Source organism: Fulvia fulva, chromosome 11 (assembly GCF_020509005.1).
Source record: "Fulvia fulva chromosome 11, complete sequence".
NCBI classification, from domain to species: domain Eukaryota; kingdom Fungi; phylum Ascomycota; class Dothideomycetes; order Mycosphaerellales; family Mycosphaerellaceae; genus Fulvia; species Fulvia fulva.
This window is the reverse complement of record NC_063022.1, coordinates 2,370,506-2,391,042: the sequence shown is the minus strand read 5'-3', so window position 1 is coordinate 2,391,042 and position 20,537 is coordinate 2,370,506. Positions and strand designations below refer to the sequence as shown.

Here is a 20,537-nt window from a genome sequence, read left to right as displayed (position 1 = left end):
GTACCGACAGATCCCCTTTATCCCGGCAGTCACTTCCAGGACGAGATCGTCAAAATTGTCGTATACAGTTCGTTAGTTCGTTGTCGACATTTCCCATCTATTCCGTCTCTCGTTTCGTGTTCTTCTTCTTCTTTTCATTCCTTTGCTTACCAGCCACACATCACTCGCTGAGGAGCGACAGCGCCAGACCCACGAGCGATACGTCTTGCAGACCAGCCACGAGCCATAGTCTGGAACCGAGTGATGTCGTTGCTCATCTTCCTGAGACGAGCGTCAAGTACAGCACGCCATGCACGCTGAATCGTTGTCGCTGCAGCGTCAATGCGTTGGCCAGTCTGGACCACTGTGGCACAGTCACGAGCCATGCGCATGAGCGCAATACGTTGCGACGCGACAGTGCGGGCCCGCTTCTGCCGGAACGCGCGCTGGATGGTGGCTGCAGCATGGTGTATCCCGGCCAGAGGCAGCAGTCGTGAAGCCAGGAACGCCAAGTTCGAGATCGTGGTCTCGCGGCTTGGGATGTTGCCAACAGTAGACGCGAGCTGCGTCGTGAACGCCTTGCTACAACCCAATGACTCAAGTCGGGCTTCAAGCGTTGCGTTGCCGTCGCCGGAAGAGCGCTTAGTCGTGACACCTGCTGGCATATATGTCGAAAAGCCGTCGATGATTGCGGCGTATGCTTGGCCATCTGCAAATGATGTCGTCAGGTTTGTAACCTTGTTGACCTCGGACCTGTTGGCATATGCTGCAGCCCACTCTTGCAGCAGCATCTCCGGCTCGTCAATACTCAATTGTGCCTGGTTGCAAGCACCTCCTGCCTTTCGCTGCACATCTGCCGCTAGCGCCTTGCAATCGATCAGATGCGTGAGACCGAAGACGGTGACAAGAGACCACAGAAGACTAAGACTCTTCTCGCGATGCCCAGAGACGATGTCGTCTGCCGTGATGTCACCGACCACATTCGCCGCACGAACGTCGTGACATTCCAGGGCACTGAGGGCTAGCTGAACGTTGAACGTCTTCTGTGCATGGCCGATGGCCGGCATCTTGAGATGCTGAGATAACATGCGGTTGTTGCGAAGAACGCCAGAGGTCCAATACTGGCTTGTCAAGGTGGTGGTGTCCGGCATCGTGATGGTAACATCGTCTGGGACCTTTTTCACGCTCTTGTTGCTATACAGCAGGACTTCAACAAGGTGAGCGAGCAGAACACCATCGCGAAGGCCAACGGCTAGGTTTTCAACATGGTACTTCACTTCGTCCAGAGGATCCTGAACGTGGTGGACCTCATAGTCCATTTGCTTAAGAGCACGAGTAATGTCGCCGACCGAAGGCATGAGCATACCCGATAGCTCATGAAGCACAGCAGTCGAGGACTTTGCGACTGCTGATCGCTTGTACAGACAGCCCGTAACGATGCCGGTCACCTTGGCCTCGTCCAGTAGCCAAACCAGCATGAGACTGCGAAGCATGGTCTTCCGCCAGCGGACAGTCTCTGCGCTTGTGCTGAATTGCGCCTCGGAAGCGTCGATGTCCACTGGTGCTGCGAAGAAGGTCTCTAGGAATTTGGTGAGTGCACGCCGGCCTGAGAGACGATCGAGGACGTTCTCCGCCTCCGAGATTCCCTTTGCTGAACCTGAGGGTGAGCTTCGTGGGACTTGTCTACCAACCACAATCTCAGCAGCGGTGCGAAGAGCGTCTTCGTTGTAGGAGTCAAGCCAAAGCGTCATGAAGCGCTTTCGTAGTCCAATGTCACGGCTCAGATCACGCAGGAATGTCGCCGTCTTGGGCTTGCTCAGAGCTCCGTAGAGAAGCGACGCCTGCAGCCGCTTGTGCAACATGGTGACTTCAGCCCGGTGGTAGACATCGACAAAGGCCTTGCGCATGGCGGAGACTGAGGAAGCCTTTGCAAGCGCATCGGTCGATGCAAAGATGCCATTGACCACCTCCGTCAGCGCGACCTCCTGCTGTCTCAGCCAGCTGTTTTCGTAGAGCTCGGGTTGGGCAAGATCTTCTGAGAGCACAGGGTAGAGACACAGCTTCACAACCTCTCTCTCCAGGCGCCTCATAGCTTCTTCCTTTCCAACATTAGTCTTCCTCCCAGAATAGCCCAGAATGATGGTCCTTGGCTTGGAAGCCGCTGCTTGACTGCGATTCACGTTCGTATCGCGAAGCGGTGGCATCGCTGTGACTCTGCTCGACACCGTGGTGCTGGTCACTCTCGGCGCGACTGGTGCTGTAATTGGCACTGCAGTACGGCTCACAGTAGGCTGTCTCCGGAGCGAGGCCGCAGTCGGCTGGTATATGCTGGGACGGGACCCAGCGCGCGCAGCATCTGGTCGGCTGACGCCGACGAAAGGCTTCAAGTCGAGCATCTTCTCCGCCATTGGAGGCAAATTCTCTTTGCCAGTGTTATCGCCACAGACATCCCACGGTTCGATCTGCTTGTTGAGATCCTCGAAAGACTGCTGGAGAGGAATACGTCGTGGAGCTACAGCCAAAGACTTCCTAGGTCTGCGGCCTGGCTTCGAGATATCCTTCTGCTTCGTCTCCATTGGCTCTTGCTGTGTGATATTGGTCGTACGGCTGAGCTGGAAGGTGTCTTCCAAGCGATTCGACGCATGCGCACCGGGGTGAATAGTCAGCATCGTGGTATCATCGCTTGGCATGAAGATGGTCCTCCTCCTCGCTTCCTTCTTCAATACACCACCCACTTCGACTCGATCCTCTCCACTAACAACCTCAGTACCACCAACACGGCCAACCTGGCCCGAGCCAATCCTCGCGTCCTTGGCCAAAGACAATCTGCTCCTGCTCTGCCCGACCTCCATCAAACCGCTCGCTCGTTGCTCAATGCCACTGCCCGCCGCCACCGCCGCCGTCATCACCGGCTTACGCGCCGGTTTGGAAAGTAGCGTCTTACCTTGAGCGTTTGGCAGGCGTTCCGCTACGACCAAGTCCTCATCCTCCGCGACATCCTCAAAGATGGTGACCGGCGCTCTCTTCGCCGCCTTGCTTGGAAACATTGAACTTCTCCTCGGCTTGGTAGCTTTCAGTGATGGTTCAAATGCTCGCGTATATTCGATGTTAGTAGTCGTATCGTCCGATATACTGTGTCGTGATGCTATGCTACCCAGACCGTTGGTCGGGCAGGGCGTTGCTAGCGATGTCCGGGACATGTTGGTGGCGGTAGTGTAGTGTTGTGTGGGAAGTTCGGTAGAGAAAACCCTGCGGCGGGATATTAGATGTGCATCTCTATGCTGAGTGAATGTGAGCTTTCTCCGTTTGCTCGTGACGTAGCTGGGAGTGAGAAGAAGTGAGGGTGGTGCTCCCGTTTGTCGCGGCCATAGGAAAGTGACAAGACAGGGATACAGCAGCAAAACAGGGTGTTGGTGGGGCAACCGACTAGAATGCCAATCACATGGTGCGGACTGAGCCACCCCTGCTCGCATCCCAAGACTTCATCCACAGGCAGGCACATCGAACACTGGATGTTGCAATGCTTCACTTCGCTTCAGGCTTCATTTCACATCAGACTCTCATTCATAGGCTCGATGTAGCGGCTCGTGCGAACAGGCAGGGAGTGTACCCAGAGAGCAGGAGCAACATCAAGTCCAATAGGCATACGCACTCTCATGATTCATGCCACGCTTGAACGCTTCAATTACCAAAAGCTCTGCAACAATAGGAACATCGTCTCGACTCGGCAACTTCCCTGGCAAACTTCGACCTTGCCCTGACCCGATCGCCATACCGCATTAGTAACCACGGCACAGGCACCAGAAGCAACGCCAATGTCCCCATGATCGTCATCACGAACTGAACTCCAATGCCCTGGTACATCGGCCTTGTTGCAACGACCAACCCTGCACTAAACACATATCTCGCCATCGTTATACTCGCCAGTGCAGAGCTCGAGTAAGTCTCGTAGCCATCAATGATGTACTGATAGCTAGAGATGAAGATGGCTGAGAGGGCGTATCCGAAGAAGATTGTCGCCACGTAGCCAGAAGCTGGATTGATGTCTGAGTAGTTCGTCCAACCCAGCCAGAACAATGAGAGTGGTAGGAAAGGTGCTGCGATGGCCGCTCTGATCAAGCTCAGCTCTGGTGGTATTGTGGCCTCTGTGTCGACTGAGGATGATTCGTCGGATGGGTCTGCTGGCTTTCTCTTGACGAATGCTCTGCAATTTCGGCGAAGGACTCTGCGACAGAGACGAGTGTGAAGGTGTGTAGTCGAGATATCGATAAGGACGCCAACAGTGATGCTGACAAAAGCCAGGGACGCTACGCCGGTAGAGATGCCGTAGGTATCGGTGAAGATGAAGTCCAAGCCGTTCAGGAAGCTGAAATTGATGACGAAGATCAAGATCAGGTAGGATCCAAGTAGAAGGACAATCGGCTCCGATGTACAGAACGCGATAGGCCGCGAGATATTCGTCCGCAACCGCTTCGCCAGACCATCGCCTTGCTCAGTCGGAGCCACAAACGCATCATTCCCAGTCAGCGCCCTCAGATGCTTCGCCTTATACTGCAACAACACCGGACTGAAAGTTTCCGGCAAGAACGCAACCGCCAGTAGCCAGACAGCACCCACAAAAGCCAGACCAATCCACAACGTCCATCGCCAGTCGATACGGTCCGCAATGAATCCACCAGCAACAGGCGCCAACACTGGACCCAACAACGGACTCGCTGCAAAGATCGGCCAATGACTTCTCCTCTCCTCATTCGTAAAGAGATCCGCCAACGTGCCACCATAAATCGACAACGTCGGACTACTCGCCACCCCACTGAGAAACCGCAACACGACCAATGCCCCGAAACTTGGCGCCAGAGCGGATCCAAGCGTAAAAGTCAGCAAGACGAATGTCGAGATCAAGTATACCGGGTTCCTTCCAAACGTCTCAGATAGCGGTCCAGCGAACAGCGCGCCCAGGGCAATTCCGATGAAGAATACTGCAGTGGTGACAGTCTGCGCCGTCTCCGAAACGTGAAGCCCCTCCGACTCGGGCTTCGCCACACGCGAGTCGCACGTGGAGACCCATCCTTGCGAAAACACCAGAAGCCAGACAATCGCGAAGACACGTCCGCGATGGAACGATGACCAGTTCCTCGGATCCGTCGAGTCGTCGCCGTTGCTCGCTACAACATTGTCCTTCTCTGGCAGTCGTGCTTCGTCCTTTGTCCCTTCAGCGATGGGATCTGTCTCGATCTCGATACGTGTTGCTACTCGATTCTGGAGACGGCAGTATTGTAAGAACGACTGCATGGTCGTGTTACGCAGGAATCGCGAGTTGAGGCATTCGGTAGAAGGAGCAATAAGCAGTCCAGGACAAGCAAAAATAGGCAGTAAGTAGCACTTTCAAGCAATTGTTTAAGCTTCCGGCTACGCTGTTGATAGGAACGTGCCTTTGATCGTGCACCTCTCATCCAGCGGATCGTACATACGGACCAAAGCGCCCACCTCCACCAAAAAACAACACCACATCTTCAATCGTGTTTTCTTTATCCAATATCAGGCCCATTGCAACCAGCAAATTTATATACGTATCTGGATACATCACTGAACAAATTGTCGTGCTTGGGTTGGCTATATGTGGTGTTGTTGTCGCATGCTACCGTCGCAAACTTTTCACCTGTTTCTTGGATTGGAGAAGCTACTGCAAGATGACCAAACACCTTTCAACACCTCAAAAGAATCAGATAGTAGGAGCCTATCACTACTGCAGACTTAAGGGCATCAAGTGCTCGCAAAGAGACCTTGTTAAGACCTTCAAATCGCTCTTCGCACCCACAAGGCATCAGGTGCGCAATGCTCTGGACACTGCAGGCTCAAGACAGCCATATCACCTTCCAGAACCTCCACCTTCCGGACCAGATCAGCTCTTATCCAAGGAGGACTTGGACCGGTGTGAACGGCTGCTTGAGAACTACCACAGCAGGGGTCAGAAGAACGCAGTAGATACACATTGTGACAATAGACGCAGCAGAACGAAGAAAAAGGTGGTGTGGATGTGAATAGAGATATAGAACAACACCTTCAGAAATGAACATAATCCCACCAGTTGTTTTGGGCGGTTTGGTCGGTGTGGAGCGTGCAAGATAGAGCGTGTAGGGGCGAGTCCCAGAGTCCCATTGGTGGTTAGCAAGTGATGACGAACGATAGAGCGTATGCTATGCTGAGAGAGGTAGGTCAGCACACGACTTGTTCGTGGTGAAGAATGTCACTCATTGTTCACATTCGTCTTCGACACTTGAGAAATCCCAATTTTACGTGCCGCTAGCTCTGGAGATGCTGGAGATGCATATAGGATGGCTTGTTCTTCAACTTTATCAGAATGTATGCACAACGTCCACGTAATACGCACCTGTCACCTGGTCGTGGCCATTGGATTCTGTCGAGGACTGGGCTTAACTCGATCGTACAGCCTACGCTGGCCGCACTAAGATGCTTCCTTGGTCTACCAGCTGCGCGATCAATCATTATGGGACACTCCATTCTTAGGGACCGAGTACGGAGTGGGACACCTTGAACTCTCCGATCCCGTTCTTGAGCTCTTTCCGATCTCTTGCTTGTAGCTGGCACTGCAACGCTTGCTCTGTTCGCGCACCCATTTGTGCTCGTCAGCAGCCAGGAAAAGCTGTATTCTAGTGCTTGATCATTCGAAGCACCGAGTGAACCACTAACATACCTGGTCGTGCCGGAACGGTGATGTCGACTAGTATGCAACTGATACTTGCCATTCTATTTTGCCGCACACTATCTCATCATCATATCTGTCATCAACACAGCAAGTATGTATCTACAACTCTTCATGCACCAGATCCTCATCATCATCTTCCACCACAACATTCTCCGCCTTATCCTTCTTCTCCGCAGCCGCAGCCTCCTCCTTCGCCTTCTCCGCCTTGGCAATCTGCTCCTTCACCGCCGCCGGCATCTCCCCAGCCTTGTTATCCTTCGCCTTCCCGGCAGCCTTCCCATCAGCCCCCATCATAGGCCCCATAGCGCCCATCATACTCTCCAACTTCCCACCCTTCATCGGCCTCTTCTTCATCGCCGCCTCGCACGGCTTCGGCGGCTCAGGCTTATCTTCCAATATCACAGTCCCCACCACCTTATACTTCGGATTGCCAGCAAAGAATTTGACCCAATGCGCCAACGTCTCTTGTACCTTTGCATCCGCTTCAATCTTATCCTGCTTTCTCCTCTTCTTCTTCTCGCTCTCTGAGACTTTACCGAACCTTTCCATCGCTTTCTTGGCCATGTCGCCGAGCATTTCAAGCGGCATTGCGCCGACTTCCCCCAGTTCGCCGAGGTCACCTTCGGCGGCGCTTTGGAGCTGTTCGTCGAGGAACTTGTTCATGAACATTACGTGGACATCGTCGAGGCGCCAGGTGAACTGGTCTGGGGTGTCCCAGCACTCGGTAATCCAGGCGCGGGTTGCGTCTTTGCCGACGAAGTGATTGTAGTGTCCGCCTGGGCCGTAGAATGCGGGCGAGGCGGAGACGTCGAAGATTGTGCCGTTGATGCCCAGGTAGATGGGCTTTTCTGGATCTGTGCCATCGAACTCTTTCAGCGCTTCTTCGGTCAGCTTGATCTGGCCTGTCACTTCTTGCGCTTGGGCGCCGAACATAGGGATTGGAGTGACCTTGGGTCGGTTGAGTGTGCGCTCGATGATGGGGGCGTTCGTGTTGACCCAGCCAGCGAAAGGACCATTCTCGCGGTTGTCTACCTTGTAGTAAAAGACGGCGACAATGAGGGCGATGAAGACGAAGGCCATGGAGCCAACGACCCGGATGTTGGGCTCAAGATCAGGCCCTGGTCCCTCAGACAGCTTGGATCTGGGCTTGTTCTTCGACTTGTCTGCCTCTTCTTTCTCTGCCATGCGCGCCTCGACTGGCTTTGCCGTCTTTCGTCGTTCTGTGAGGACCGCCATGGTTTCAGTGGTAAGTAGGTAGGTAGGGAGGAGGAGATTTAGGAGGCGAGAAACGATATTGATACCACAAATCACTGGCCAGCCAAGCAGAAGCAAGATGTTACTGCAAGCTGTCCGATGTTTGACTTCGACGATCAATGGTGGCAGTGGAGGGGAGCTACCACATAAGAGATATGCCGAGGCGATCTGGCGCGATACCGTTCTATCTTGTCATCACCGGTCTCCGATGTGGAAGGTGGCTGCGAGTTGTGATACTCAAACACTGCTTTCAAGACTTGGCTGCCGCGATATCGTCGGTGGTATGATACGAGATCGCGAAGCAAAGGTACATGTATGCTGTTGTGGTCGTTCCTCGAGAAAGCACAGGGAGGAGTCAGCACAATGGCAAGCATCGCATTGGCCACCTCCCAAAACACGACAACAACACCACCACACGTACTATCAGCATGTTCATATGGCAGACAAAGAACCTCATGGTAGAGTACACTCAGCAAATACGATACGATATGCCCCTTCACAGGCCTGAGCAGTGGGTATTGCTGGGCGGAGTATAGCACAGCCACCTCGTCTCTTGCAGGAGAGTCTCAACCCACCATTTCCATTGCCCTCACTATTGCCCCATCGATCGATCTATATGACCAGCGCCGAACGCTCACCGATAGCTGCAGACAGACCTGCAGCCTTGGGCAGGTCATGGAGCACGAGAAGCATGAAGAAAGCATTGAGCATGGCTCATCGACGGTGGGAGGCCTTGAGCACATGTAGGCGAAGGCTGGCACATCTTGTATCTGGTAACTTACGTATGTTACAGTGCCAGAAGCAATGCTGAGCAGTCCAGCTTGCTGAAGTTGCCGGTCGAGCTCCGACTCAGGATCTACGAACTACTCCTCACAGGCAACAGCATCCACATTCTGATGCGATACACCAGCCTCACCACTGTTGAGCTCCATCATGTCATCTGCCAGTTCCCGGATCTAGAAACAGACCTGTATGCTCCGAGCGCCCAGGCTCCAGAGGCTAAAGATCCTCCCACAGCCGTCACCGAAGAATACGAGGACCTCCACAGCTCCTGCCATGAAAAGTCAAACCGCTTGACTCTGGCATTGAGAGCCGTCCGCGAGCCAAATCGCGCTGCTGACCTCCGCATCCGAGCTGAGGACGATCAGTTGTCGCTGCACTTCCTCGCGACATGCCGACAGATCTGGTTCGAAGCCCATAAGCTGGCTCGTGGATTGGTATACTCCGGTAACACGTTTTCTTTCCACATTGTATCGCATCTGGATCTCTTTCTGCGAGCGCTTCAGCCCGAGCAGCGACAACTGATTCGCAGCATCGCTCTCCATATCCCGGGAACGGTCCGCGAACGCCACTTCGAGACTATTGCCGACTTAGTCAATCAAGGCTATATGCCGAGCCTGACGAACTTTTCGTTGGTGATTGTGGATGATGTTGTGTTGCCACAGCTGTCGCGCAATCCTTTTGGACTTTTTCCACCGAAGAATGTCCAGATCTTGTTTGCAAGGGATAGTGCTGGACAGAGACCAGATGCAGAGCGTCTCGAGCGGTTTCTGATGCGTACAGAAGGTCATACATAAGACCAGTGCCCCAGTGGGTCTTCGGGTCGATGGAAAGAGACACTGTAAATCTGGGTATTCTTGTTACTGAAGCTATGTCCCATGAACGAGCACTCTTCCAGGTTGCGAAGGATGAAGATAAACAGCAGCTCGCCAACGACACGTCCTCCACCTCGACAGAATCAACCATATTCTGCCGCCGCTATCAATGCGCCATCGTGGACGCATCATCCGAAGCTCCCTCCTCGTGGAGCAGTCCCGGGTATCTTTTCTCGACTTCTTCCCTGACCTCCGCGGATATGGGCGAGGGGAGCACCAGGAATGCAGGAAACATCCCATGGAGATGCAGATCTGGTCGCCAACTGCCCTGGTAGTCCACCTGGCCACCAGTATGGCCTTGGAAAGCCCTAATCAGCTGCTCTTTCTGCATCTTGTATGGCCCAGTCCATTCCTCAGACATATACGTCTTCTGCACCCAACGTGCGGACCCTCCCGTGTTGAGAAAGAGGTAGTGCGTGGAGTCTTCGCCGACAATGCCGGTTGTCATTTCGTAGAAAGGTACGGTCGGCTCTTCGGACTTCTGCCTGTCTCTGGAGTTGGCGGCCGCTTCATCATTGCCGTCTTGCGCAGTCGCGTCGCGGCCATCCATCGCATCTTGAATGCGAAAAGCATCTGGGTACCGCTCCAGTACCACCTCCCTCAACTTCGCGCCAACAGGCTTCATGACCTGCGCCTGGAACGCGCCTTGTATCAGCCTCGCCACCTTCGAGGATGCTTGAGCCGTCTGTACACCTTGCTCCTCCTTCGCAGCAGCATACTCCTTGTCAGTCTCGGCCACGAAATCCTTATACGCCTGGATTAAATCGTTGCTCAACACATTGTGCCTGAACCAGCCTGGGCGAACCTCAAGGCCGGTGCGGTAGTGTGGCTTGAAGATTACGAGGCAGTCGTGCTCGTCATGGCCGGCGATACGCTCCACCTCGAAATCTCTCTCCCAGGTCTTCGGCTCGTCGATCATGCGCTCCCGGTACTCTTGGACCTGTTTATCGGTCACGTCCCGTGTCTTTGCGTGTTGGAAGTGCCGAGATGTGCCGATGCGGTACTCGAAGTCCCCGTCTGGGCGGAGGCGCTCGGTGTTGATGCGGTTGATGTGGGCCATGATGATGTTGAAGAACTCGGGTAGCGCTCTTCGAGTGTTGCTAAAGTGAGAAGTGGTCGAGGCAAGGATGATTGGTGGTGTAGGAGAGTGCGCGTGTCGGAAATTCTGTGTTGTGTAGTGTAAGTATGGTTGAATTTGGGGTTGTGATATATAAGAGGTGGAAAGCGCGACACACGAGGAAGTCGCGCTAGTCAGAAGTTCATTCACTGACAACACGTCACACGACCGCCAAGGCCGTCACAGTAAGCCGAAGCAAGGACCAGGCGCAGAAGTGCGCACTTATTCACCTCATTGAGATTGCTACATGTTTGCTGCTCACCGTTCCGGAAGAAAGCGCTGGTCTCGACTCATACGATGTCCGATGCCATGTGTCGCAGCGTCAAAAGCATCAAATAGTAGTTACTCCAAGCCTTCATCCAGACAGCACGATCTTGCCCGTCCGACCGACCGACGTACGTAGAAGTCCCTCAGCTATTGTCCCTAACATTCACAACATCCCTTTGTCCCAACGCACCATTCACAAAGCCCTCGCCCCTTCACCATCAACAATGCCATTATCCCCAGGCCCCAAACACTTCCCTCGCACAAAGGACCCGCCCTCGAGGGTAAAACATACCATGCCCCGATACCTCTTCAACCCGCCCCGTATCCCAGCTCGTCTCCACACACTCCGCGGCACTCTCTCTTCCATATCCCAAGAAGTGCGACTTTCCTTCCGATCAAAGGAGAAAGAGGCCGAAGATACGTCCTCCGTACTTTCGACGATTAGACTTGTACCACTCACGCCTTCTGTCGACTCGACGAGCATGAGTAGCTGGCGACGCCTTCCGAGTCTGGAGGCTGCGACGCCTGGTGGGCAGAGGTTAAGGAGGGATGTGATGCAGCCGATGCTTTACAGTCTGCTTATGGTGAGCTTGATGCTTACGATCTTCATTGTTGGGGTCACGCAAGGATGGATTGGACCCTATAAGGGTGATACGAGTAGGAAGGGGAAGGGTGGCAGGTAGTTCTAAGGTAGCTAGCTACTAGAATGGTAAGGTCATCGTGTAATCAATTACTTATCCCTTTGATCTCTCAGAGTTAGCAAACTCTCCGCAAGTAAACTAGGTTGTATTTGAACTTCTATCCCATCGCATCTGTGTCGGCCGTATTTTGAGATTGGGCATATCGTGAGAGTGCCTGTACTCCCGACCAGTGTGCTCGCCAGCTCTCTGTCATTGACATGAATGTCAAGCTCCGAAACAGTTTTGTAAATATTTCGGGTGACTGGACCATCAGATCCTATACCCCTTCTAGCCTTTTGTTGGTCCGCCGACGTCCAGCCACTGCAATCGATGCTGCGACTAACATGCCCTCAACTCGAGACGCCGCCTTTGAGCGCAACCAGTCCCTGACCGATATGTTCCCTGTCAACAAGGACAACGTAGACACCGAGTTCGACAACAGCAGCGAAGACGCGGAAAGCGACGAGTCCGAGAAGAGCCATGACTACCAACCCAGACTCATCGGCCAGAATCCAATGCAGTACCTCATAGCCTTCACATACCCCAACGGTAGCTCAACATGCTCCTGGGCCCCGCGCGAAGAATTCCAAGACTGGCTGGTGCAGCATTGGCTGGAGGTACAGGCATACGTCAAGCCATATGCTAGACAACGCGCTATCGAGGAAGGACTGTGGTATGTAGAACTTTACCAGACGATCCTGGTGCTTGAGAACGCACTGTGGGGCACGATGAGGCAGGAAATGACGACAAGTAACGGCGACGCTTTGAAGAGGCAAGTCTGGTCCACGTACGGTGATGGCGTAGCACGCATGATCATCGGCCATGATGAGACGCACTATATCATGCTGGCTCGTGCTCCAGGTTATGAGCCTGAGGCTTCTTGGGTGGAGAAAGATCTTATGCGCGAGGAATTGCGAGGCGAGTACTGGGCCTGGCCTGACGCGCTCAAAGCTGCTAGAGAGTATTATCAGACCGATGAGACTGAGTTTGGGGCGGATCTGCTCTTGCTCCGAGCTGAGGGTGTCTGCATTGCGCTGAGCGGGAAGGTCGCCAGTGAGGGCATTGTCGCCGTGATCAGGAAAAGATATCCAGACTTGCTCGATGAAGGACTGGAAGGAAGGGGAGGTGCGAATCTAGCGCCGAGCGGTGATTGACAGAACGCAGTCTACGCAAAATGTGGGTAAGGCGAAGCGTTTATGCTCTATAGAATTGCCGTCTTGTCAGCAGGTCACACTGTGGATACATAGCCGAGTAGGCCCAATGACAAGAATAACATCTTGTATGGTATGCCTTTCCATTCACGTCCGTTCAAAGCCTGGGCCTTGCCAGCCTTGCTTTTCTAGACTGGCCAGGTCCATTCAAATACTGTTATCCTCACATCGTGTGTGCGTGTCCTCTTTCCGTTCGCGATCTAATGAGTAGACTCCGTTGCATATGTCTGAACCACATCCAGCTGAAGAGCTCCTATGAGATCGAGCATATCTTGGAGCAGCAGCGCTGTTCCACGAAACGATCTACCCCACGGCAGATTGTGCCGAGTTCGGATGGGACGATATACATCGACCTACTGTTCTCCCTCGCGAGGAAGCCATATATTGCTCCTCTTGTTGGCCGTGACTGCCACCGTCAGGCTGTTTATCATCCGCTCTTTCTCCAGCATCGCGCTAGGTGGGCTACGATCGGTGGGTCGTGACTGGAACCTGGAAACGCGATTGTGCTGTTCTTCGGGTTCCAGTACTTGCTGGCATGCAGGACATGTTGGTAGACATGAGCGAGCGCCTTTGTTCCGGCATGTGTAGTAGCATGATGACCTGGCGATGCAGCAAAGTGGACGGTACTGCCAAGGAGAAGACCGGAACAGGTGAATGATATTGGTCATAACTTAGCGTGTCACAGTCGCGTAGCCAATTAGATGGGATATATTGCTTTGTCATGTAGTGTTGAGGTAGTGTGCATGGAAAAGTTATGGGATGGCGATAACATCGTCAAAATCGACGTTTGGCTCTTCACAATCTCAGGTAGTAGTCATTAGCATATGGGTAAATATGTTGTGATCATCTGTATGTTGCTACGTGTGGTGTGTGTTGAAACACGTTTCGACACCAACGTAAAACATTCAACTTTCAACGCGGACACGCACCATCCGTCGCATCTGTCTTGACAACTCCTCGTAGCACGGAACACGCAGGCACAATCCCGTCAACACGAGCAAAAAGACATGCACATCCATGTAACCGCAGGCACAACCAGTGTATACCATGCAGTCAATCACCACTGGGGCCAAACGAGCATATGATAGCCACACTGGCCTGACGAAACGGGAGCAGCATCATAATGCCTCTCCTTTGCCTATAGCCTAGCAGATGCGCCTAGCCCGCCCACTCTCTCCACATGATCGAGGATGCCTCGCGGTATAACGAAGAAGCGAAAGCGGATTTTCTGAGCTGACCTGCTGCTCCCGGTGGATTACATGTTTACCTTCCGGCAGGGACGCTTCCCCTTAGATTCCTTCTGTGACGGGGAAGAAAGAATGGCTACTTTCTACGACACTGACCGGGAAGAAGCTGCTGCAGCTCTTGTCTCGCGTTTGATCGCGGTGTGTACCCGTGCCGCGGTCCTGTGCTGCAATACGTCAGCAGATAGGTTAGGAGCCCTCGATCCTTCGAGCATCGTCCCGAGTTTCTGGAAGTGAGCGATGGAAGGAAATTGGTTGCTGATCTCGTTGTAGCAGCCGGCCGTCCTCAGAGGGCGCTGCTGCATCTCAGCGCTGGCAATTTCGTATGTAATGCAAACGCTCATGTTCATACATCAAGGCTATCCTGTGTCCGCGCCATTGAGGGCGAAGAAGCATCGTCTTTGCCTGGCCGAGGTATGCCTTCCCTTCGTACCATGCGCCATGACTCCTCTTCTCCCCGATGCCTCCGAGAATCGAGAAGCATTTTCGATGTTTCCGACCTGACGATGGCTTCGAGCCGATCGAGCGTCTCATCTTCATGCGCGATTCAGCACGCATCATCATGCCTCATTCCGCCATCTAGAACCCCCTTCCACGTCCCCTGCCCCGACCTCTACCTCTACCACCACCACGCGGTCCTCCTCGTCCACCTCTCATGCCACCCGGGCCACCAGCAGCGGCACTCTTATCCTGCTCCTTCCGCGCCTTGTTCTTCGGCTTAGGTGTGTCGTCGATGAGGAGCGTGTCAAGTGGTAACGAGTCTGGAAGGATGTAATATCTGATTTCGCTGCCGCGGATGGAGATGTGGTCGAGGCTGATCTGCGAGCCGCCTTTCGGGGTCATCTTGGCGTTGCGGAGGTTGGTGTTCATTTGTGGTGAGACGGAGGCGATTGTGCCTTGGACGATTGTGCCTGAAGCAATACTGTTAGGTGGTGTTGGTGCACGGTCAAGGTGGAGATGTGACTTACCCGTCTTGAGCTCAATGGTGACGGTCTCGTTGGTGCATTTCATCAAGAACCTACCAATTGCCTGTCAGCCAGGCTCCCGAGTGTGTAGCCTTTGGAGTGTCGTTCAGCATGCATATACGGTGCTTGCTTCGCGGTGAGGGTGTGCGCTTACCTGACGAGCTTCATCTTGGCGGTCGCGCGTTTGTGTGCGCGGAGGTGTCAGGTGTAGGAGCGTTGTCTGTTGTTGGAGAGTGTGCGGTAAGAGTCGAGTTGTGTGAGTTGGCGCAAAGATGTGAGTTCCAACTTGCTTCTCTTCTCCAGCTGCAACGCGAAGTCGTCGCAAAGTCAGACTTTTGGGATGTGGTCCGTGCTTAAAACTACAGACTCCACCACCACCTGGCACTTCTTCCTGACTTTCCTGACTTCCTCCACGCTTTCTGTTACCTACAGTCACGCCAGCTTGACGACCAAAAGAACAGTACGTCAAAAGGGTCGCTCCGTATCATCAATTGCGTTGTGAGTTACAAAGAGGCCGTTTTCGTTTCTGCCTCCAACCTCTCGCTCCTCTCTTCACAACATTGCCCAGTCCACATGAACCGAATCACACCTGAAGCACCATGCACGCACTTCCCAATGAGCTCCTACAGCACATCTTCGGCTTCCTGGCTTTGGATCACAAAGACACCGTCGACTTCTGGCTCTCAGGACACCGGTCTCAAAGTCGTGGCGACACAACTTGGCCCAAACTTACCTCAACCTCTTCATTCTAACTCCAGGACGATGCAACATCTTCTGCGGTCGCTATGAGGCCGTAATTATGAGGATCCACAAAGTGCTCATGCTAGAGCTCTTCTTTGATCGCTTGGAAGGACCCAACGACAGTCGCTGTGTTTTCAAAGAGGATCCAAAAAGTACTGGAGGGCCGTCGAAAGGTGCGAGCGAAACGTTCCGACGGACTTACGAGAAGAAGAAAGGTCAGCAGTGGAGACGTGCGCTGGACGAGTACATGGGCATCAAACACGGCAGAAGAACGAAGATCAGGCAATTTGAGCGTCCTGCTCACATCATCTCCATCTATGGACACTCCCTCGACAGCGTCTTGCCTGGCCTGGAATATGATATCGAGAATCGAGAATTGAGCTTCCAGTGGGAGCCAATGCTTGCGGCCTTTTTCTCGGAGCAGCACGAATTGAATCGCCGCAGTGAAGGACTCGAAAGCTACTCAGAACTGGCGGATCAATTCGCTGCTGAGCAGATCCAACCGTACAGTGGACATCTACGATTCGCTTTAATGGCTGTTAAATTGCAAAAGGCGGCCGCCGCGAAGGAGAAGGTTATGCTTCGGGTCCGTCGACAGCGTATCATGAAGCAGTATCGGGAGTTCTATACAGAGGAGCGCATTGACAAAGACTATGACGTAGACGCTCACGATGAAGCGGTTCATGTTGGCAAGGTCGTTGCTGTCGACGGAGCTGGCACTGGGCGCGAGCGCACGGGCAGTGGCATGACTAACGATGCTTCCGACGAGGACAGTGCCGATGACCAGGACGAGCAAGAGAACGATTCGGAAGCCGAGGAAGACGATGACCCAGACTACGCCTCAGTATCTTCTGGTGGCGATCCTATCGAGGGCGAAAGGGCAGATGAATACCATGACCTTTCCGACATCGATTGAGGACAGACTGAAGCGCACCTCATGTTATCGTTGTACAGGCAGTCTATATCTATAGTGCTATCAGAAACATCCTACCGGAACCTCTGCAACAGTTCGACCAGCAACATCATCGCCATCGACTGCCCATACGGCATACTGGTCAAAGGAATGTCCTTGTAATGCTGGAGGTCATGACCCATGCCAGTACCGAAGCTGACATCCTTCAGCTCACCACTGGGGTCGATCCTCTTCAGAACAGCATTCACCGCTTTCAAAGCGATCGGCTCATAGTCTTTGCTGATATACCGCTTCCTTACACCTTTCAGGATTCCATACGCGAAGCCAGCGGTCGCCGATGCTTCAACATAGCTGCCTTCACTGAGCGGCACATCGAGGATCGTCCGCCACGCACCTTCCTCATCCTGGAGTCGCCGTAGTGCAGCACATTGAGCTTCCAGTGTGTCGATAAGATGTGTTCGGAAGCTGTCGCCCGGGGGCAGATTCAACAGCTCGATGAAGTCAGGAATGAATATGGTCAACCACGAATTCCCGCGAGCCCATCTCGCCCGAGCGAAGTTATGACCAAAGCCACCTGGCGCCGCTTTGTCAAACTTCCAGCCGTGGAAGAACAGTCCTGTCGTCGGGTCGAAGAGGTACTTGATGTGCAGCAGAACTTGTCGCTTAGCCTCCTCGACATAATGAGGTCTGTTGAGAAGCAAGCCAATCTTCGCCAGCGGAAGCACAGTCATCATCAACGTATCATCCCACAACTCGTTGTAGTTGTCGGTGAGATAGGTCATGTGCTGCATACCACCGAACTCCGTCCTTGGAAGCTCATACATGGCCCATTCCGCCCACGAGTCGAGCCACGGAAGGTACGTCTGCTCTCCAGTCTTCTCGTAAAGGTATGCCAGTGTGGTGAAGACAGCCATGGTGTTGATGTTCTTGGTAGTTCCCGAAGCGAGCTGACCCTTGTACCAGTCCTGCATGACTTGCAGTGCCTTTGGCGAACCCTCGACGGCGTAATATTGCCACAGACCAAGCAGGCCAATCCCGTGAGTCCATTCCCAATCGTTCCAGCCTTTGGTGTCGAAGACCCGGCCATCGGGCAGTCTTAGCAGGAATTCTCCAGTCTCATCCTTGATGTTGACCAGATTGTCGATGAGCAGTTCAATATTCTGCTTCACGTCTGTTGCGTACAGCCCGTGTACGCTTATGGCTTGTTGTGGCATGGTCGCTTGTGGATGATGTACGGTAACTCTACTGTGAGAACTTCTGGTCACGCATTTTCGTGCAGCAGCTCGGAAGGTGGTGGTACGTCTTTTCTTGATCATCGGACGGGATCCTACTCGCTGCATCTCGTGCCGAACCCCAATGCAGCCCGGACTATAGCCTGCGTGAGAGCTATCCTCCACTTCCCACATTTCCCCATACTTCTCCACAAGGATTGGAGAGAGCCAAGGTTTGTTCGGCTCTGTTAATTGCGAGGTTGAGACAAGAGACTCGTGGGAGGTGCATTGTCTGCAGGCTTGGCAATGTACTTGTGGTCATTCCACCAATGGGTTCCTGGAGTTCCTGGCTCAGATTGCCGCTCGGGTATGCTTGGTACCTCGTTGAATAGCTAATGTTTGCCCGAGAGTATGCATAAGATAACTCAGCTGCTGCTGCACCTTGTGGAGTTGCTGTTGTAGTTCTTCGTTTCTGCGGCTGTCCTGCGATCACACGACTCCAGTATGGCGCAACACGTTATGGGAGACCTGAAGGTCAACTTGGACCCTCCTGTCACCGACTCACACACATCCGAGAAAGCAGCCGACACCGCTGAGATCGAACGGGTAATGTCACCAGATGACGACCTCAAGAAAGGCGGCCAGAACTATGGCAAGATGGACGTAAGCCATGCCACCAATACACCCCAAGACCATCAACGACGCTAACACTTCCACAGGCCGAAGTCGCCAAATACGCCGAAGGCATCCCCATAACCATCACCCCCGAAGAAAACAGTCGCCTCAAAAAACTCATCAACAAACGCGTCCTCTCCATCATGGTCTTCACCTACTTCCTCCAAGCCCTCGACAAAGGAACCCTCTCCTTCACCTCCATCATGGGCCTGCCGGAGGACCTGAAACTCGTCGGCCAACAATACTCCTGGCTCACCACCTCCATCTACATCGCCATCCTGATCGTCGAGTACCCCATAAACTGGCTCGTCCAGCGCCTTCCCATCGCGAAGTTTCTAGGAACATGTATTATCATCTGGGGTTCCATCCTGGCCTTCCATGCGGCGAGTAGTAACTTCGCGGGAATTTGTGCGTTGAGGATTCTTCTGGGGATTTTCGAGGCGGTTTGTCAGCCTACGTTCCTTATCATGAGTTCGATGTGGTACAAGCGAGAGGAACAGGTCCTCATCGTGTCCTTCTGGTACTGTATGAACGGCGCGCAACAAATTGTCGGAGGACTGCTGGCATACTGCTTCTCCCTCATCCCTGACACAGCGGCGATTCACTCGTGGCAGGCTATCTTCATTGCATATGGGGCGTTCAGTGTGCTGTGGGGTGTGTTTGTCATCTGGTGGCTTCCTGACAGCCCCATGAGGGCCAAGTGCTTTAGCGAGCATGATAAGCGGTTGATGGTGGAGCGGGTCCGATCGAATCAGACTGGATTACAGAACAAGACGTTCAAGATGGAGCAGGTGAAGGAGGCGTTGTGTGATGTGCAGTGTTGGTGTTACTGTCTCATTCAGATTTGCACGACTCTGCCTACTGGAGGTCTTGGAGCATTCGCGAATATTATCATCAAGGGATTCGGTTTCACAACGCTGGAAGTGCAACTGCTGGCTATGGTGCTGGGAGCTTTCATCATTCTGGTTCTGTTCAGCTCGGCGTGGCTGGTGAAGAAGACGAAGCAGAACATTATCGTGATGGCTTGTTTCTGCATACCGTAAGTATCCTCCTCTTCCCGTCCCGTACTTTGGCACTTCATCACTAACACTTTCCGTGCCTAGATCTTTCGCCGGCACAATCGTCCTCATGACCGTCAAAAACGACGACACCACCTCAACCGAAGCAGGCCTCCTGTTCTCCTACTACATCTGCCTCTCCTTCTGGGCCGCACAGAACTTAGGAATGTCCCTCCTCTCCCGTAACGTCGCCGGTCAAACCAAGAAATCAGTCGCAGTGGCCATGAACTTCATCGCGTGGGCTGCAGGTAATGCAGTCGGTCAGTCATCCTCTTCTTTCCCTCCCATTCCTTTCACATTGCTGACGTAGCTTCAGGCCCACAAGTGTTTTTGGCATACGACGCACCACGCTACTTCATCGCATTTGCTACACATTTGGGCTGCTACACGCTACTGATCTTGAACTTGATCGTGTTGAGGTGGACACTGAGGAGTAGGAATAAGAAGAGGGATGAGATTGCGGCGGCCGGAGTGCAAGAGGCGCATGATGAGACGAATGTGCATGCTTTTGAGGACTTGTCGGATAAGGAGAATGTTAACTTTAGGTATATGTATTAGACTCTGATCGATAGCTCGAGCGAATGCGATAAAGGAGTGTCCGAGGAGGCCTCGATAGATCTGAGCAGATTCAGAATACCGCCTCTGCTATGCTCATTCGATGTAAATTTCCAGGCTCATGCTGCTTGCTCCGTTGCTCCTCGTGGCATCCATGCAACCACCGGCAAATGATACACCGAGCTCAAGCGTGGATCATCGACCCCTCATCATGAGCGGTCTCAGATCTGAGTCCGGAGAAATGCATTCAAACGGGGAGCATTTATTGCGTTGTTGTATAAGGCG

At 53.3% G+C, this 20,537-nt stretch overlaps 10 protein-coding genes across 10 annotated transcripts; 4 read left to right on the top strand and 6 right to left on the bottom strand.

The window, feature by feature from the left end:
* Positions 1–146: 146 nt before the first annotated feature.
* Positions 147–3,179, bottom strand: CLAFUR5_13097 (uncharacterized protein; the record flags this gene model as incomplete). Its single annotated transcript, XM_047912245.1, has 1 exon — positions 147–3,179. The coding sequence occupies one exon, from the start codon at positions 3,177–3,179 to the stop codon at positions 147–149; it is 3,033 nt and encodes a 1,010-aa protein (XP_047768204.1).
* Positions 3,180–3,660: 481 nt separating this feature from the next.
* Positions 3,661–5,271, bottom strand: CLAFUR5_13096 (putative efflux pump kojT; the record flags this gene model as incomplete). Its single annotated transcript, XM_047912244.1, has 2 exons — positions 3,661–4,673; positions 4,716–5,271. The coding sequence occupies 2 exons, from the start codon at positions 5,269–5,271 to the stop codon at positions 3,661–3,663; spliced, it is 1,569 nt and encodes a 522-aa protein (XP_047768389.1).
* A 1,534-nt stretch (positions 5,272–6,805) lies between these two features.
* Positions 6,806–7,942, bottom strand: CLAFUR5_13095 (Membrane steroid-binding protein 1; the record flags this gene model as incomplete). The annotated part of the gene is made up of 1 exon (XM_047912243.1): positions 6,806–7,942. The coding sequence occupies one exon, from the start codon at positions 7,940–7,942 to the stop codon at positions 6,806–6,808; it is 1,137 nt and encodes a 378-aa protein (XP_047767752.1).
* A 693-nt stretch (positions 7,943–8,635) lies between these two features.
* On the top strand, positions 8,636–9,537 carry CLAFUR5_13094 (uncharacterized protein; the record flags this gene model as incomplete). The annotated part of the gene is made up of 2 exons (XM_047912242.1): positions 8,636–8,703; positions 8,754–9,537. The coding sequence occupies 2 exons, from the start codon at positions 8,636–8,638 to the stop codon at positions 9,535–9,537; spliced, it is 852 nt and encodes a 283-aa protein (XP_047768203.1).
* A 184-nt stretch (positions 9,538–9,721) lies between these two features.
* Positions 9,722–10,675, bottom strand: CLAFUR5_13093 (uncharacterized protein; the record flags this gene model as incomplete). Its single annotated transcript, XM_047912241.1, has 1 exon — positions 9,722–10,675. The coding sequence occupies one exon, from the start codon at positions 10,673–10,675 to the stop codon at positions 9,722–9,724; it is 954 nt and encodes a 317-aa protein (XP_047767756.1).
* Positions 10,676–12,023: 1,348 nt separating this feature from the next.
* On the top strand, positions 12,024–12,833 carry CLAFUR5_13092 (uncharacterized protein; the record flags this gene model as incomplete). The annotated part of the gene is made up of 1 exon (XM_047912240.1): positions 12,024–12,833. The coding sequence occupies one exon, from the start codon at positions 12,024–12,026 to the stop codon at positions 12,831–12,833; it is 810 nt and encodes a 269-aa protein (XP_047768206.1).
* Positions 12,834–14,713: 1,880 nt separating this feature from the next.
* Positions 14,714–15,267, bottom strand: CLAFUR5_13091 (Small nuclear ribonucleoprotein Sm D1; the record flags this gene model as incomplete). The annotated part of the gene is made up of 3 exons (XM_047912239.1): positions 14,714–15,045; positions 15,103–15,152; positions 15,254–15,267. The coding sequence occupies 3 exons, from the start codon at positions 15,265–15,267 to the stop codon at positions 14,714–14,716; spliced, it is 396 nt and encodes a 131-aa protein (XP_047767754.1).
* A 631-nt stretch (positions 15,268–15,898) lies between these two features.
* On the top strand, positions 15,899–16,756 carry CLAFUR5_13090 (uncharacterized protein; the record flags this gene model as incomplete). The annotated part of the gene is made up of 1 exon (XM_047912238.1): positions 15,899–16,756. One exon carries the CDS (start codon positions 15,899–15,901, stop codon positions 16,754–16,756), a length of 858 nt encoding a protein of 285 aa, XP_047767755.1.
* A 71-nt stretch (positions 16,757–16,827) lies between these two features.
* On the bottom strand, positions 16,828–17,967 carry CLAFUR5_13089 (Unsaturated rhamnogalacturonyl hydrolase; the record flags this gene model as incomplete). The annotated part of the gene is made up of 1 exon (XM_047912237.1): positions 16,828–17,967. One exon carries the CDS (start codon positions 17,965–17,967, stop codon positions 16,828–16,830), a length of 1,140 nt encoding a protein of 379 aa, XP_047768161.1.
* Positions 17,968–18,468: 501 nt separating this feature from the next.
* Positions 18,469–20,255, top strand: CLAFUR5_13088 (uncharacterized protein; the record flags this gene model as incomplete). The annotated part of the gene is made up of 4 exons (XM_047912236.1): positions 18,469–18,627; positions 18,684–19,678; positions 19,743–19,957; positions 20,014–20,255. 4 exons carry the CDS (start codon positions 18,469–18,471, stop codon positions 20,253–20,255), a joined length of 1,611 nt encoding a protein of 536 aa, XP_047768160.1.
* Positions 20,256–20,537: the final 282 nt, after the last annotated feature.